Below are 18,773 nucleotides of genomic sequence, written 5' to 3'. Positions count from 1 at the left end.
GCTCCTTACCTCACTTTTCTTCCTTAACTAAGTTTCACAGTGTTTATATGAATTACAATACTGTATTCATTCTTTGTACACTGATATAACTTACAGCCACTTTTGTAGCCCTCTTCAGGTCCAGGAATATCTAAGGCTTATCTTGCTAGGGGGCAAAAGGACTTGAAGGTCTATGACTCTGGAAACTCTGATGGTCTTGTTGGGCCATTTAATGCTGTCACAGCTGTACACTAGCTCCCAGCACTGCACTGCTGGAACCTCTTCACCAAAATGAAAAATAAAATACAATTATTTTACCAAGTAGGTAAAATGAGTGAAACAAAACAGAAATAGAAAAGGAGGACTTGTGGCACCTTAGAGACTAACCAATTTATTAGAGCATAAGCTTTCGTGAGCTACAGCTCACTTCTTCAGATGTGAAAGCTTATGCTCTAATAAATTGGTTAGTCTCTAAGGTGCCACAAGTCCTCCTTTTCTTTTTGCGAATACAGACTAACACGGCTGTTACTCTGAAAACAGAAATAGAAAGTCAAAATCATTCCCCTTTCTTCCTATTTTCCTTCCCATTTGATCTAATGTTTGCTTGCTGCTTTTGGAGTGGAGAGGGCAGTGAAAAGATTTGTAACATGGTACAGATTTTGGCTGAAAATGTACCTAGTCCCTGTAATGCCCCCTCACATGCCTGCCTCTTCTGCTATCTCTAGTTATATATTTCAATGTAAAAGATAAGTCAACATGGAGTCAAGGTTGTTGACATCCGTCTAAAGAATGTATACTAAAACTTTTAGAAGTGACTTCCTCTTTCATATGCAATATTCCTGTCAATAGTCAATGTGCTCACATAAGGAGGAATGAGAAATAATATTTCACATTACAGCCTTTACTGAGATCACAAAAATGAGTTTAGTTTTTCAGTGCATATAATTAAATATATTTAGATGCTTAAAATATGCATAGGTTGTTTCTGAAGAACTCCGTATTAACATTATATGCCTGATCCAGCAAGGTACTTAAACCTAAATTAAAATACGTGAGTAGTCCCACTGACATCCATGGGGCCACTGGCATGCTTAAAGTTAGGCATGTGCGTAAGTACCTTGTTGGTCTGGGGCCTACATCCTTACAAGATAGATCATTTGGGTGTGTATAATATGTGCCTGTGTGTTTTGTATACTCATACATATGGTATGAAAAATGGAATTACACAAAAGTAATGGATATATCTGCAAACATCATCATGTATGGATATTACCAAACAAAACAATTTCTGAAACCATAAGAAAAATTTCAGGAAGACCTTTGTAAATCTATAAAAGGATTACAATATAGACACGTCTGACTGATGCCTGTTTTATGAACTTTAAAGGTATGCTTTTGTTTCAGAAATGTTTCCATATGTACACCTGCATATGGTCCTACAAAAAAAGATTACATTGGTCTAGAGTAAGCAACATATGGTATGCTATTATCCAAATAATATATGTAATTTAGAAATTTATTAATCATTCCTTAAAGTAAAATATTCTAAAACAGTACTGTGTACATGGTCAGAATTAATGTCGTCATGTGAATTCTGATTTCCTATTTGCTCATATAGGTGAGTTGATTGTCAGGGGCAAACACCTATCCTATTCTGCTGACTTTACCTTATCTATACATGTGGTAAATTTGTAGTTTTAATTAAAAAAATCAGATTAAAAGGTCCCAAACTAGTGAAAATTTTGTAACATGGTTATTGCTTCTAACATTAAACTTTTTAAAAAAGAAATGCGGTTGGTAGAGGCATATTAATCAAACTAGAATCCTACTTACTATCTTAACTATGTAAAAGCTATTGAAGCTCTAAGGTAAGACAGAAAACCAATGACACAAGAGGATAGAAGGCTTGATTCTCCATAATGTTACACCAGTTTCATGCACTGGAATTACACTAGCAGAAGACCAGAGCAATGCAGTGGAGAATCCAGCAACAAGAAATGGAGTGTCTGATCCTCCCAGTTATAAGTATCAAAAGCTGAATGTCAGTTGAGGTACAATTGAAATCACACAACAAATGTATCTGATCTGGAAAAAGCTGCTTCCTTATAGGTTCAAAGAAAAGATAGAAAGGAATATCACCCTGAAGCAAGAGGTCATGAGTGTCAAAAGTATTGCGAAACAAAGGGAAACAGCTTTGGTAAAGGTATACATCTGTACATGCAGAAATTGACTAATCTTAAGGCAGAGTGAGGGAACTGAGAGCAAAACCAGGAATCAAATGCATCAAAATAGATAGACCTCCTTGGTATAGCTAAATAAGATTGTAGGAGAGTTCGTGTGTGAGTATCTGAAAAAGTTAGAAAATACCATAAAGGAAAAGGAAGAAGATATAGTCTTTGGAAGACTGGAACGAGAGAGAGCATTTCCTTGACTTTTGGAGCTGACTTGGTCAAGGCCCCCTGTTTAGGAACACACAGAACCAAGTACAAAAGCACAGGAATAATTGTTTTTTCTTAAAATAGAAAGATGATATGGGAAAGAGAAAGAAGCAGATGGAGCTGTTGAGACCTATAACAAAGCAAAAGATACTGCACCCAAGAAAATACAGCCCTAGAAGAGTGAGATTTTTGCAAAGAAGAAGCTTTGCATGGTTTATGAAGCCGGTGTAGTGATGGCTGCAATCACAGTAATTACCCTTGAATTATATTTTGTAAGTAATAGAATTGGATTCAGAAGTGATCTTGCTGAATGCACACTTGTTTATATACTGTGCATATACAAATTATCTTGTTATACTGGTGTAACACCATTTAAGGTGCACTGGAATAACAGAGTGAAGAATACTTTGATAGGTGCTTCTCCAGCACTTACATATTGCTTGGGATGTTTCCATTATGTATCTAGTTGAGAAGAAAAGAAACACACTGCTCTGGTAGTGTAAAGGGGCCTTAAAGTAGATGTAGATTTATGCTTACTCCCACTAGAAGGCCTTATTTACACCCCAAAGGGGGCTTAGTGTAAATGAAAAAGCCAGTGCATAGTGCCAACAGCTGAAAGTGGAGAACTATACTACTCCACTCAGAACCAGAGCACTAGCCTAATGCACAGGGGGAGGGGAGAACTCTTCCAGTTGCACAGTTCCATAGCTAGAACAGTGAATGAAATGGAAATGTATCCTGTCAAAGGAAAAGTCTCCTACTGACTTCCAACACTAAGGGCCTGATCCAAAGTGCACTGTGATCAATTGGAGTCGTTCTCTTGACTTCAATGAGCTTAGAGTCCAATCCTGCCCCTTTTGAAGTCACAGGGAGAAAAGCTGGACCTTTATGATGTAGGTACAGAAAACTATTAGTAAGAAACTTATAAGAAACAAACCGCTGTTATGCAAAATTCCATGAAACACAATATTGTATGGTAAGTCCAGGCAGCCACTCAATGCATACAAAAAAGCAAGTTAGAAAATATTCAGCTGGGTGTTGATGCAATAATTAGAAAAAGAAACCTCTTAGAAAAGAACTGGTTACTTAAATGGAGAAGTCAAAACAGAATCTGGACTAATTTTGGCTCTCTTTGGTGGGATTCATAAACCACATAAGAGCTTTAAACTGAGGTCAGAGGGGATCAAGTTATTCCTAATTACAATATTTTAAACTTGATAATCTAAATAGATGACCTCTTTACATGCTTTGACCCTGCAACCTTTATTCAGAGATTGTCGTTCAAGGCCTCATTGGTGAGGTTCTCTCCACGGAAAAGTTGCCCTCCAACCTGATAGAGGATGCCAAGGGATCCCTAGCTCTGTAAACTAGCAGTAGCTCTGGATCCCAACAGCCATGTCCCTCCACCTTCCATGTCTTTCAGTTGCCTGACTCCAGCGGCTCCTGAGGACCCAGGAGAGGATAGGCAGATACATTAATAGTCCTCACTTTACAAATATCCACTGTCAGGCCTAATGGGGACATCCCCCCAACAACTCCAGCCGTTTCCCCTCAGGTGGACCACAAACCATGCAGAAAGATCTCTCAAGGGTCCATAGAAGGAGTGAACGCTGCTGTACAGGCATCTAAGCCCCCTTCTGTGCAGTGAAGAGACCTCCATATGGAGACCCCTCCATACCTGGATCGTCGGAACACCAGCTGGGCCCTAAACAGGTTGTTGATTACAGGCTATGTTTCAAATAATATATCGCAATGTAATTTCATAGATACATCTGTAGAATCATAGAATATCAGAGTTGGAAGGGACCTCCGGAGGTCATCCAGTCCAACCCCCTGTCCAGAGCAGGACCAATCCCCAACTAAATCATCCCAGCCAGGGCTTTGTCAAGCCTGACCTTAAAAACCCCTTAGGAAGGGGATTCCACCACCTCCCTAGGTAACGCATTCCAGTGTTTCACCACCCTCCTAGTGAAAGTTTTTCCTAATATCCAACCTAAATCTCCCCCAGTACAACTTGAGACCATTACTCCTTGTCCTGTCATCTGCTATCACTGAGAATAGTCTAGATCCATCCTCTTTGGATCCACATTTCAGGTAGTTAAAAGCAGCTATCAAATCCCCCCTCATTCTTCTCTTCCACAGACTAAACAATCCCAGTTCCCTCAGCCTCTCCTCATAAGTCATGTGTTCCAGACCCCTAATCATTTTTGTTGCCCTTCGCTGGACTCTCTCCAATTTTTCCACATCCTTCTTGTAGTGTGGGGCTCAAAACTGGACACAGTACTCCAGATGAGGCCTCACCAATGCCCAATAGAGGGGAACGATAACGTCCCTCGATCTGCTGACAATGCCCCTACTTATACACCCTGAAATGCCATTGGCCTTCTTGGCAACAAGGGCACACTGTCAACTCATATCCAGCTTCTCATCCACTGCTGTCACCCCTAGGTCCTTCTCTGCAGAACTGCTGCCTAGCCATTCGGTTCCCAGTCTGTAGCGGTGCATGGGATTCTTCCATCCTAAGTGCAGGACTCTGCACTTGTCCTTGTTGAACATCATCAGATTTCTTTTGGCCCAGTCCTCCAATTTGTCTAGGTCCCTCTGTATTTTATCCCTCCAGCGTATCTACCACTCCTCCCAGTTTAGTGTCATCCGCGAACTTGCTGAGGGTGCAATCCACACCATCCTCCAGATCATTAATGAAGATATTGAACAAAACTGGCCCCAGGACCGACCCTTGGGGCACTCCGCTAGATACCGGCTGCCAACTAGACATGGAGCCATTGATCACTACCCGTTGAGCCCGACAATCTAGCCAACTTTCTACCCATCTTGTAATGCATCCATCCAGCCCATACTTCTTTAACTTGCTGACAAGAATACTGTGGGAGACCGTGTCAAAAGCTTTGCTAAAGTCAAGGAATAACATGTCCACTGCTTTCCCTTCATCCACAGAACCAGTTATCTCATCATAGAAGGCAATTAGATTAGTTAGGGATGACTTTCCCTTGGTGAATCCATGCTGACTGTTCCTGATCACTTTCCTCTCCTCTAAGTGCTTCAGAATTGATTCCTTGAGAACCTGCTCCATGATTTTTCCAGGGACTGAGGTGAGGCTGACTGGCCTGTAGTTCCCAGGATGATCCTCCTTCCCCTTTTTAAAGATTGGCACTACATTAGCCTTTTTCGAGTCTTCCGGGACTTCCCCCGATCGCCATGAGTTTTCAAAGATAATGGCCAATGGCTCTGCAATCACATCTGCCAATTCCTGTAGCATCTTGTAGTACTGTGTACTACTCTGTATATGCCAAACAGTCAATTAAAGTCACACATTAAAAGTCCACACTAAACTGATTTTATTAGAGCGCAAGTATAATACAGTAATAGTGACGATCTGCTGAGATATATGGTAGCTTAACTGGCTACGTACATTGCATTATTTGCTGACATGGGAATCTAGTGGATTCATTGTATTCCGTATAGATGCTGAATAAATTATTAAACTAGATATCTTTAGAAAGAAGTGAATTTACATAAATCTAAGGTGGTAACCATATGCTGGACAATTGAGAATTGAAATCAGTGTAGGCTTACAAGAGTGACTAGAAATTAAAAGCAGGGCCATACATATCTGTCTAAGGTTGTAGAGTAAGTGTACATTATTTGAGAAACATTTTATGTGATCCTGTCATTAAAGACTGTATTGTAATGCATATGCACGAGTGGGGGGTAAGGTTGATCTTAAGTGTGGCAGTCATAACCTTGTCATTCCTTGACTTTGTTAAGGGCTATATAATTGAGCACTTAAGTCTCTTCATACACATAATTTAAGGCAGTAATACACACTATTTTCAGAGATTTTATGCACAGGGTTGTCTGTAGAACCAAAAGCTCTTCTTATACTCATCCTTCGATTAAGAGGTTGAAGGCATAGCTACTGTGTATTTTTATTTGTCAATATAAATGCTTCCACTTCATTCCTGGACTGGAATGGGTGGTGTTAAGCAGAAGATTTTACCACTGGAATTTTGCATTCCGTTTTCATGAACGTTTCTATAAGGATTTTTCTAGCAATACGATTAAATTTTGGCTGTTTTATTTAGAAAGTGAAAATATAGTTAACAAAATATATCACCGCTAAAAATGACGGTTAAAGAAACCAGTCATGCCAAATAGCGACCTTCGCTTGTACAACCCCCTTGATGTCAGACGAGTTACAAGGGGAACAGAAAAGAAGTGTCCTTCCTTTCCCAATTCCCCATGCCGAATTCAGAGCTCTTATGCCATAGTTATCTCTAGGTGCTGCTTGTTTAACTGAGCCCTGTTTAGCTGTTTATCACATCGTTATGTAGCCGAACTGTTAATTTTAGAGAGATACGATTAATCAGATGTAACTTAACCAAGCCACTGTGCATGCTGTCACCTTTGAGTGCGAGGCAATTACAGCAATATGAGGCGGTTGCACTGAAAATAATAGGATAACGAACAGCCAAGTGTTTTAAGAGGCCGGGCTGTAGCTCAGTCGCATGGCCAAGTCAGCAAGGCCTCTTTTGGAGGTGAGCCGTGCTTAGTGGCAGGGGAAGGGCTGAACTGGCTAGAGTGCCAAGGGAGAGCGATTGCTGGCGCGGGAAAACATTGAGGGGAGCCCGGCCCAGGCTTTAGATCGCTAGAAAGTGCGCGCTCGGGGGCTGACTGACTAGGCAAAGGGGCGATTTCTATTTCAACCCATGCTTGTGCTCCCCCCTAGCCTAGCTGGGGGTGCTTCGGTCGTAAGATGGAAAGGACAGCCGTGTGGCCACCTGCGCTGTCCTAGGCGAAAGGCACAACACTTCACGCAGCTCTGGAACCAGCTTCATTTTCGCAGCGGAATCTCGGCTCGGAGACGACGGGGGGAGGCGAACTCTCTCCCGCTTTGGCCGCCTGAATGACATTAAGCCCCCGCTGGCTCTGGGGGGCAGGATAGAGCGGGGTCTCCGCACCTTCCCCGCGGCGCTGCTGCCAACTGGTGAATCTCAGTATAGCTGAAGAAGGGCACCGCTCGCTCTTAACGGAGATAAAACATTTTTCCTGCGGGGGGGACGTATAATTTCGTTGTGCTTTCAAACCATTTACGCGGGCCCAGCGGGAGCGGCCGTGGCTGTCTGCTCTGAGCGCTGGCCGGCGGAGGGTGTTTGCTAACAAGTACTCGGTCATGCCGGGCTGGGCCGTGTCTTGGGGAGGACACTGCTCGCTTCTTCCAGCATCGGCTTCTCTTGTGTCCTGGTTATTCCTGCTACACCAGCCCCATCCTCCTGAGTCCAGCGCAGCTCCCCCTGAGACCAGCCTTCCTTCCCCCTCTCACCCGCTGCGGGGAAACGCTCGCCAGCCGCCCTCGCTAGGGGCCCAAGTGACACAGCAGCACCCAAGGGGGCAGCCTGGCCAGGGCTCTCAGCGCGGTAGCAGCAAGCGGACAGGTAGCTGCACACACACCGCTCCCCTCACCCGCCCGCCTCATTCCTGCTGCCGTGAGCCCCTGCTGTCCGACGGCCGTGCGCCCCCTTCTCCAGCCCCGCAGCTCCCGCTCCCCCGGCTTCCCCTTCTGGCTGCTCCCACAGAGACACCCCTCACCCTGCGCTGCAGCGCCTTTGGGCTGAAAGCCCACGCACGCTCTCCCCCACCTTTCCTCTCCAGTGCTGCTCCTATCACCCCTTCCCTCCCGTGCCCGAACCCCCCCGTCCTCCATCCCAGCCCCTGCCCGCCCCAGTGATCCCCCATCCACCCCATGTCCCAACCCCTGCCCGCCCCAGTGATCCCCCATCCACCCCGTGCCCGAACCCCTCCCCGCCTCCGTCCCAACCCCTGCCCGCCCCAGTGATCCCCCATCTACCCCGTGCCCTAACCTCCCCTCCTCCACCCAACCCCTGCCCGAACACCCCCCCCGCCTTCCTCCCAACCTCTGCCCGCCCCAGTGATCCCCCATCCACCCCCTGCCCGAACCCCCCCGTCCTCCATCCCAGCCCCTGCCCGCCCCAGTGATCCCCCATCCACCCCATGTCCCAACCCCTGCCCGCCCCAGTGATCCCCCATCCACCCCGTGCCCGAACCCCTCCCCGCCTCCGTCCCAACCCCTGCCCGCCCCAGTGATCCCCCATCTACCCCGTGCCCTAACCTCCCCTCCTCCACCCAACCCCTGCCCGAACACTCCCCCCGCCTTCCTCCCAACCCCTGCCCGCCCCAGTGATCCCCCATCCACCCCCTGCCCGAACCCCCCCGTCCTCCATCCCAGCCCCTGCCCGCCCCAGTGATCCCCCATCCACCCCATGTCCCAACCCCTGCCCGCCCCAGTGATCCCCCATCCACCCCGTGCCCGAACCCCCCCGTCCTCCATCCCAGCCCCTGCCCGCCCCAGTGATCCCCCATCCACCCCATGTCCCAACCCCTGCCCGCCCCAGTGATCCCCCATCCACCCCCTGCCCGAACCCCCCCCCCGCCTCCATCCCAACCCCTGCCCGCCCCGGTGAGCCCGTATCCACCCCGTGGCCCCCGAGCTGCCCCTCCCCAGCGCAGTTCCTGGCCGCTCCCTGGCCCCGCACCCAGGGACAGGCAGGTAGCTGCTCCCTTCCGCGCCCCCCGCCCCCGTTCGCTCCCTACCTCCCGCGGCGCTGGGTGCCCCGCCCCCTCCCCGCCCGCGCGCCGCGGCTGGTGCTGGGGGCGGCGGCGAGGAGGAAGGGATGAGGTCATCCTCTTTCCCGGCGTCAGTCAGCTGGGTGGCGGCGGCGGCGGCGGGCGGAGGGATGCGCCGGTCCGGGGAGCGGTCCCGCGGCTGCTGCCGGCTCGGGCGGAGCGCGCGGGTGGCGGGGCGCGGGGGCTGAGCGTGGCTCCCCGCAGGCAGGCGGCGCTCCAGGCGCGGCGGGCCCGGGAGGAGCCGGCGGCCCGTGGCCAGGCCGGGGAGCGGAGCGGCGGCGGCGGCGGGGGAGGAGCAGGGGGAGGCGCGGGATAAAGGCGCGCTCTCCCCGGCGGCGGGGTGGAGGCATCATGGCCGCGAAGTCGGACGGGCGGCTGAAGATGAAGAAGGGCGGCGAGGTGGCGTTCACGCCGCTGCAGAACTCGGACCACTCGGGCTCGGTGCAGGCGCTGGCCCCGGGGCTGCCCTCGGGCGCGGGGCCGGGCGGCGGCGGCGACGAGGCACCGGGGGGCGGCTGCTGCAGCGGCAGCGGCGGGGACGGCGGCTCCAGCTGCTGCGGCGGGGGAAGAGGCGGCGGCTCCCGGGGCTCGGGCGGGGGCTCGTCGGCGCTGTGCCTGCGGCTGGGCCGGGAGCAGCGGCGCTACTCGCTGTGGGACTGCCTGTGGATCCTGGCCGCCTTGGCCGTGTACTTCGCCGACGTGGGCACCGACGTCTGGCTGGCGGTCGATTACTACGTGCGGGGCCAGCGCTGGTGGTTCGGGCTGACCCTCTTCTTCGTGCTGCTCGGCTCCCTCTCCGTGCAGGTGTTCAGCTTCCGCTGGTTCGTGCACGACTTCAGCACCGAGGACAGCGCCGCCGCCGCCGCCGCCGCCGGCCACTGCCCGACCGCCGAGAGCAAACTGTTGGTGAGCAGCGGCTCGGCGGCCGGGGACATGGACGCCCCTCGCCCCTGCACGCCGCAGAGGCAGGCGTCCAACGCCAGCAAAAGCAACGCCACCACGGCCAGCAGCAGCAGCAGCAGCACCAGCGGCGGCAGGGCCGGCAAGAGCAAGTCCGCCTCCTGCGCCTTCTGCATCTGGCTCCTGCAGTCCCTCATCCACATCCTGCAGCTCGGGCAGATTTGGAGGTACAGCCTCTTTACCCTGCTTACACCCCCACCTACCTGCCACAGCTTCCCCGGGCTCTCCTGGGGGCTCGGCCCCTACCCGTTCGGTGATGATGATGGGAGGCTGGGGAGGGGCTCCTCTTGTGTGTATTTAATTGAGCGAAAACTTGCATTGCTATTAAGCTTTCCCCCTTTCTTTTCCGGAAGTAAGTGACCCTGTAAATAATGTAGTTTGGGTGTATGCAGTTCTCTATAGTGTGAATGCGTGAGCGTGCACGCACTGGATTAAAATGTTCTCCAAACTAGGTAGCTCCTACGTGTGTGAGGAAACATGGATAACTCCCTTCCATTGCCACCGCTGGCGATACTACCTGTTTCCGAGTGGCTGGGTAGGCAGGCAATGAATAGTTTGCACACCCCTGCTCGCACACTATTTTTGATTTGATTGGTATTAAATATGCAGTGTGACAATCCTGCTAAAAGTATTGGTAACCTGCCTCCGTTGCAATGCGTTCAGGTGGTTTGGATGGCTGTATCCTTGTGCATGGCTCTAGAGGAGGTAGGATGACCAGATAGCAAATGTGACAAATCAGGTTGGGGGATAATAAGGTCCTGGGGTGGAGGGGATAGGGTCCTACATAAGACAAAACCCCTAATATCTGGATGGTCCCGATAATATCAGGATGGCTGGTTACCAAAAGAGGAGGATTTATGTAAAAGTCCTTTTAAAAGGGAGGCAGTGGTAAGGATTATTAACCTTCCCAAGTTTTAATGCTAGTGGGCATTTAAACTGGTTGTTTAGTTGTCTTCTGATTCGCTACACATGGGAAACAGTTTCATTACACCCAGATTACATCAACTTGCAATCTAAAACATGATACACCTCCAGATTTATATTATCTCAAAGTCTGGAAAACCTTAACTTTCTCAGTGAAGTTTAAAAAAACTAGTGTTTTGAGAAAAATATACCATATTCATATTATCTAGAATTCTCTTCATATATGCACAGTATTAATGTGATTAGAGAACTTCAGAGAGAGTAAAGATTGCAGCTAGAAAAGGGATGCACTGCCTAGGGATGTATAGTCCTGTTGTTATAACATCTATTTATATAACATCTAGTTCTCAAATTATGTTTTCCATTTATCATACAGTTTGTATGGTGAAGAAATATTTCAGACAACAAACTTTTAAATAGTTTTGTTTTGTGGAAAGGCCATGTTACAATAGTCTATAGCAGATATGATACTTGATTGAAAGGACACTTACACTGAATAACATAATTAGTATTAATGTTTTTGGAAAAAACTATGCCATAGTAACTGTATAGTTTCAAATAGTGCGATGCTATTAAGTACCATGTAGCTTATGTGTTCTAATAGATACTGTCTTTTCTTCATCCCCGAAAGATGTTTTTTAAGAATATAATTTTAGTTCAAGAATAGGTTTTAAATTGAGGCATAGTCATTTGCAAGTGAATTTTACCAGTGTTTTAAGCAACCTACTTTTGGGAAAGCATAATGTATGCAGTTACAATTTCCAAAATAAAATTATGGTATACAAAAACAATGTTTCAGCTGTGCTGAATGTAGCAATCTACTGAAGCAACAGTTGAAAGTATTATTGAAATTTCTTTTTTGACTGGTGGAAGGTACATTTTTAGAAGAGGTTTTTAATTAGCATATGTTGTAAAAGGATTTCCTATCATGGTCATATCATTTAGTAAGAATCATTTAAATATTTGTTTCATATTTGGAGTCCCAGATTGCTTGTGTACTTCCCCCATGTGGGGCTGAACATCTTAGTGAGATGCATAATAATTAATATTTGGATCCAATCCTGCAACCACACAAGTACCTTTATGCACATGAGTAATGTCATTAAGTACAATAACACTATTCATGTGTGTAAAGTTGCTCATGTGTATTTGTTTGCAGGTCAGTAAGTGTGATCTGATACCATGTAATTTTAATATACTCAGAACAAATTCCCTGCCCCACCTACCCCCAGAATGGTCAAAGTGGCAGGAGTGAAGCATTTCAGTTGTATGTGGGTGGTGGCAGTCTGTAAAGAGGCAAGACAAAGAGAGTCTGCATCACCCTGAGTGCCACAGAACAGAGCTCCTTGACATCTCTCTGGATTGGAACATGCAGGGTATGGGTAGGGTTTGTGACTTGAGGTGGATATGGTCCAACATTGCATGGCAGTGCAGGAAGCATGGTGAGTTGGGATTGAGGGTTCTTCAGCCCCTTGGCTATTCTTCTATGATAATTATATTCTTTGTGCATAAGATTTTGCTTCATGGATGAGTGCTTAGTAGTTTGCCCTTAAATTTGCTGACTATCCTTTGATTGTTGTTTTTCTTCATAAATTGTGTCCATTGTAATGCCATAAAACCAACATGAATACCCAACTCAGCAACCTTATTTATGTTTTAGCATGCCATGTTGTTTGATCAATTTGTTAGCTGTTAATTGGTAACTTAACTATTTCTCTTTATATTTTCATAAGTCTAGTTATTTTATAGCCGATAGCTTATAGTATTTTACATAGTTATTGTTTATAGTCCATTTGGCTAATTTGTTCCTTTCCTCCCCAATGTATTTCATGAAAGTCAGAGTCCTTATGGTCATCAACAGTGAATGATATGAGAGGAGAGGTGTGCTTGTACCATTCTCATAGATTCAAAGGCCTGAAGGGACCATTATGATTATCTGGCCTGATCTCCTGTGTAACACAGGCCATAGAACTTACTCAAAATAATTCTAGAGCATATCTTTTTAGAAAAACATCCAAACTTCATTTAAAAATGGTCAGTGATGGAGAATCCACTATGACCCTCAGTAAATTGTTCTCATGGTTAATTACTCTGTTAAAAATGTATGCCTTATTTCCAGTCTGAATTTGTCTTCAACTTTCAGCCATTGGATCGTGTTCTATCTTTCTCTGCTAGATTGAAGTGCTAATGATTAAATATTTGTTCCTATGTATGTTCTTGAGTTCCTTGAGTCTATCACTGTTATAGTGATTTCTAATCTCATCATGCTCACTGCTCTTCTCTGAACCCTCTCCAATTTATCACTATCCTTCTTGAATTGTGGGCATCAGAACTGGACATAGCATTCCAGCAGTGGTTGCACCAGTGCCAAATATAGAGGTAAAATAATCTCTCTATTTCCACTAAAGATTCCCCTGTTTATGCATCCCAGGATGACATTAGTTCTTTTGACCACAGCATCATATTGGGAGCTCATGTTCAGCTGGTTATCCAGCAAGACCCCCAAGCTTTCTTTCAGAGTCACTGCTTCCCAGGATAGGGTCTCCCTTCCTGTAACTATTACCTACATCCTTTGTTTTCAGATATGTGTGTTTTCACTTAGCTTATTAAAACACACATTATTTGCTTGTGCTCATTTTACCAAGCAATCTTGATTGCTCTCAATCAGTAACCTGTCCTCTTCATTATTTACCACTCCCCCAATTTATGGCCATCTGCAAATTTTATCAGCGATGATTTTATTTTCTTTCAGGTCATTGATAAAGATGTAAAATATTGTAGGTCAAGAACTGGTCCCTAGGTAACCCCATTGGAGATAGAGCTGCTCAATGATGATTCCCTGTTTTTACAGTTAGCCAATTTTTAATCCTTTAATGTGTACCATAGTTTATATTCTAGTTTTTAAATCAACTTAAACATCTTACCGTCATCTAAATATATTACGTCAACACTTCTCAGTGCAGTCGTGGGTCCAAAGGAAGTGTAAACTCTGGAAAATAGGTACTTCCTCTGGAAAACTAAGCACAATTCCAGTAGGAAATCCATGGAACTGAAACTCAGCACTCAGAATGCAGGCTGACATTTTTGTGAAATTTGGTTTGCATTCATTAGGAGTTCCTTCTTTGGCAGGCCACAGTGGTATACTGCACGTTGTCTGTGTGTCATATTAGTCCTACGTGCACATATGGTCTAAGGATTGAAGTCCCTGCTGTTGAAAACCTGTGCTACTTTCTTCTCTTTGCTTGGGGGTTCTTAGTTTTCAATTTTTACTTATTTTCCTTTGGCCCTGGTTAAATCTACCCCATCTACCTTGGTTCTTCTATTGTCCCATTACCATAATATCTGGGCAATTTCAATAATTAAAAATGGCAATTATATCTTGCTTTTTCCCTGTCAACAAGTAGACTTGGGTGTAGAGGTTGCTTTTTTGTTGTTTAGTTGGTTTGGGCCAGATATATAACTATGAATGTGAGGATATAAGAAGTGGGTTTTGTGCTTAGCTGTGAAAGCATGGAAGCTGTTGTTCATTCTCATTGCATCTGGCAGCGAGGTCCATCTCTTGTGAAGTTTCTGACTCCAGAGGTCATCAGCCATCCCTTATTTGCCATCTGATTTACTGCTGCAGTGGAACTTAGATATCAAGGAAGTGGTGGCCATGTGGAGAGACAATCACTCAAATAACTAGAAATGGTTCCATGAAGGGTGTTGAAATGGTAACCTGGAAGTGGACTCCGAATTCAACAGGGAGTTCATACTGAGAGTAACCAGTTGGGGTGATGTGTTCCTTGTGACCTCTATATTGCTGAGCAGTTGGCTTGCTGCTTTCTGAATTCTCTGGAACTATCTCAGAGCATGGAGCTTCAATCCTAAATATAGAGAATTGCAGTAGTTGTGTATGGACATTATGAAAGCCAGTTTTGAACCCAGTAGGTTTGGGTGCATATATGAGTAGCCCACCTTGATACATATTTTGATATGACTTCACTTCTCAATATCTTTGCATAACGAAAATATTTTGGATCAAATTATTAATTTTGTTAAGATATTGAATTACTAGAAATTGGCCTTTCTGTATATTATGTTCAAGATTCATTCTTATTTACATACATTATTACATTTACATTCTTACAAATATAAGTGTGATTGCTAAAAACAATTGCATTTTAATTGAAATGTGCTAATGGGAAATTGATGCGGGTTTTAATACTGTCTGGGGTGATGCTGTGAAATAGTGATTTAAAATGAACTTTTACTACAGCGTGACAAAACAAAAAAATATGGTGTGACTGCAGATGAACCACAAATATCTTATGAATAAAAAATTAGGTTTCTTTCTTTTGTATTTTGTCACTAATTTCTACAAACCATTGTACTGAGGATTGAATTCTGCCATTTGGAAGAAAAAACGCTATCTGTGAAAAGATTTGGCGGATAACTGCAGACTGTCAGCCAGGACTGGTCCTCGGTTACAGTCCCACTGAAGTTAGTGTGGTTGGTTGAGTGTAACTGAGGGCAGATTTTTGGCTCTGTGTAGGCAGTTGAATTTATACTATAATCTGTTAATTGCTTTGAGTTTTTTAAAATTCTGCATGCAGACATAGCTGTGGATATGTTTTCTCATCCATGCCTCTGATACATTCTGATACCCATTGTGATGCTCTGCTCAAGGCACTCAGAACCATAATCTACTGTGTTACCTCTCTGCCTTAGCAAGAGAGAATTTTGCTGGAGTTTACACTATGAGACAGCTCCCTGCTGCACCAGTCTGTTAGTCTCACTAGCAGACTCCTCCAGACTCTGCCAGTCTAAACCTTGCCTTGCAGGTAACAACCAGTGAACAAGTTCCCTGGAGGTATCTCTGCTGTGTCCAGTCCCTCTGACTGGGCACTTGCAGAAATTAGGTTTGCTGCCTCCAAAGAGGCAGTGCACACGCCAGTCTGTTAGTTTAGCTGAGTTCCTGCCTAACCACACTCAGACGGTTTTGTAATAAACCAAGAATAAGTTTATTAATAGAAACATAGATTTAAGTGATACCAAGCAAGAATAAGGGATAAAAAATGGTTACAGAAAAGAATAACATGCTTGCTAGTGTCTAAAACTTAATTCTTGCAAGCTATGACTTTGCCTAATACGGTTTCTCACTTATATCAAGCTACCTGCATCTCCAGAATCAGAGAATGCTATCCCCTTCAGTCCCTAAGTGATGGAAAATTAGACTATGTCTACACTGCGCACCTTACAATGGCGCAGCTATGCCGCTGCAGCCGCACCATTGTAAGGTGAGCAGCGTAGCCACTCTGTTGCTGGGAAAGAGCTCTCCTAGTGACAAAATAAACCACCTCCCAACGAGGGCAGTAGATTCATCGATGAAGCGCTGTCCACATTGGCATTTTTCATTGTTAACACTTTTGTTGTTCAGGGAGGTATTTTTTCACACACCTGAGTGACAAAAGTTTTTTAATAGTGAAAGTGCAGTGTAGACATGGCCTTAGGCTGTCTCTTTGTTTCCCTTATATTTCCCAAAGTTCATTGTCTTTGCCTCAAGAACCACAAAGACCTGCTGGGGGTTCAGGTCTGCTGGAGTGATCACCAAGCAGTTTCCTCCACTGCTTGTTACCTTGATTGCTTTGTTTACTTGATATGTAAATGTAATTTCATTGTCCCTGGCTTACAAAGCTCGACCCAGACAGGTAAATCCACATTCTTTTGTCTAAAGCAGGTTTGTCTATCGACTGCCTTAAAAACTTTTTTTAAGAACATATTTCCAGCACACATACATAACTCATTGTACACAACCTGTACATAATACATATTCATGGGCAGCATGTCACCAGTTTTTATGATGTCTTACAAGATATTGTTTGGCTAAATATTCTGACAACAGTGTGTTGAATGCACCCTTTGCCAGTTGACATAATGGGGCTGTTAGGGTCACACCCATGCATATGTGCATCTAGAAGTAATTATGAAGCCCTGTCCTCCAAGTACATCTGCTGCTGGAGATAGACATTTGGCTACAGGTTTTGGGAAGCACAGGTAAAATGGGAGTGTAGCTAGCACTGCCTGCAGTGCTAGTAGTCTTAGAACGGTCATGCATTTTCAGGGTAAGGGTGTGTCCATGGCCTTGTCAGCCCCACTTGCTGGCAGAGCACACTGGAAGAAGCACAGAGTGTCTCCCTTTCTTTTAATGGGTAGAGCAAGAGCCACCCTCAGCTTAAATCTCCTCACTGCCTCTTCTTTGTTCTCCTTCAGGCATCTCTGCCCAGGCAGTTCATGTCCTCCAAAGGACCAGATGTGTAACTTCTAAAACTCATTCCTCTTCCTTCTCCTTCCTAGTTCTTGTTGTGGAAAAGTTAAGCTGAAGTGATTTGGAAGTGACATTTGGTTCTGAAAGCAGTGGGATTTGTAATACTTCTGATCTTCTATGGAAATGAGCTTGGTAAAGCTGGGTCAGTTGCCAAGGAAGTTTGGATGCCTTTCCTCATGAGTCTCACCCTCACAATTAGTTGACAGTTGCATGGTTTCTGAGGAGGAATGTAGCTGTCAGGGGAGATAATGGATGCTGTACATAAGGCTTATTCCTACAGTTCTTTCTTAAGTGCACCTGAGTAAAGGACGGCATGATTGGACCCTTGAGTTGGAATAGAGAAAAAGATAATAGAAGTTAACAAAAATAGCAACAGACATTATTTTGTTAATATATTTATTTCAACTTGAGTAATGAGTCTGCAAAATCAACATATCCATGGATAGTGTTTCAGGACAAAGGCCAGGGATTTAGAGTTCTCAAACTGTAAAAATGAAGACTCCAAGTGCAATGCAGAAAGTGAATACAGCTTTTGATTTGGTGAAATTAAGGCGTGTAGTGTTGAATTTGTATCTTCTATATCTGAGAAGCATGGAGCATGCTGGGAAATGTTGCAAACATGTCTTAATCTTTGTATGAGTTATTCACTGTTTTCTCACACACAGTTTTTGAGACAGTTAAAACATTTTCTTTTTACTCATTTTGCTTAGCTAGCAGTTTTGGAAGTTCAAAAGATATTAGGAGGGGAAAGGAAGGAAACGGGCAAAGCACCTATCAGCATGAATAACCTGTGAATTGTGTATGAAAAGAATTAGGTTTTAAAACTTTTATTTATTGAGCTTTATAACAACTTGTCATGAAGAGTAATGGTAGTTACCATACAATGATGTAAGAAATGAAACAAACAGCAGGGACGCAGCACAACCATGTTAAATAAATGTCTGTCCAAACGCCATTCTGTTTTCCTCTCTGCATTGTTCTAGAAGAATTCAAGATTCTTGATCTTCCATGCTCAGAGCTCCCAAGAGCTGAGGGGAGTCTGATGAACATACTAGAGCTGATCATTTCTGAATCAAAAATAAGCACCAAAACCACTTAATTTTTTTGCAGATTTATAAAAATGTGCTTTAAATACACATTCACAAAGCATTGATTTCTCTCTCTCTCACACACACAATCAATCAATCAGCAGGCCAGTTCACAACCAGTTAAAGGAATCAATCCAACTTATAGGCTTCTATAAACTCTCCTTCTACAAAAGATACATCCCATCTTTTCCAGTACACCCCATAAGATAAAGTCCTGAATGCACGCACTTTGCACTGTGCTTTGAAGGTTAATAAACTTTGGCAGGGGGAGTGAATCCCAGACCTGTGTACCACTGCCTTAAGTTAGCTGAGACAGCATTCTGTTTTAAATCTGGAGTTGTTGTTTCAAGTGTATTAACTGACCACCTCTATCCAGAAGGAACATGAGCAGAAAGGTGGTCTGTAAGGTAGACA

At 45.0% G+C, this 18,773-nt stretch overlaps 1 protein-coding gene across 4 annotated transcripts in view; it reads left to right on the top strand.

Moving 5' to 3' along the window:
- The first annotated feature begins 9,092 nt into the window (after positions 1–9,092).
- Positions 9,093–18,773, top strand: part of XKR4 (XK related 4) — a 314,292-nt gene continuing 304,611 nt past the window's right edge. For all 4 annotated transcript variants that reach the window (XR_012157213.1, XR_012157211.1, XR_012157212.1 and 1 more), the window contains exon 1: positions 9,093–10,207. Coding sequence is in view for 1 of the 4 variants with exons in the window: in XM_073331149.1 (XP_073187250.1) it covers positions 9,432–10,207 (776 nt within the window). In the remaining 3 variants the exon portion in view is untranslated. The remainder of the gene's footprint in view (positions 10,208–18,773) is intronic.

This window comes from Lepidochelys kempii, chromosome 2 (assembly GCF_965140265.1).
Source record: "Lepidochelys kempii isolate rLepKem1 chromosome 2, rLepKem1.hap2, whole genome shotgun sequence".
NCBI lineage: Eukaryota > Metazoa > Chordata > Testudines > Cheloniidae > Lepidochelys > Lepidochelys kempii.
The sequence above is the reverse complement of the archived record's forward strand: the minus strand, read 5'-3'. Positions and strand labels throughout refer to the sequence as shown.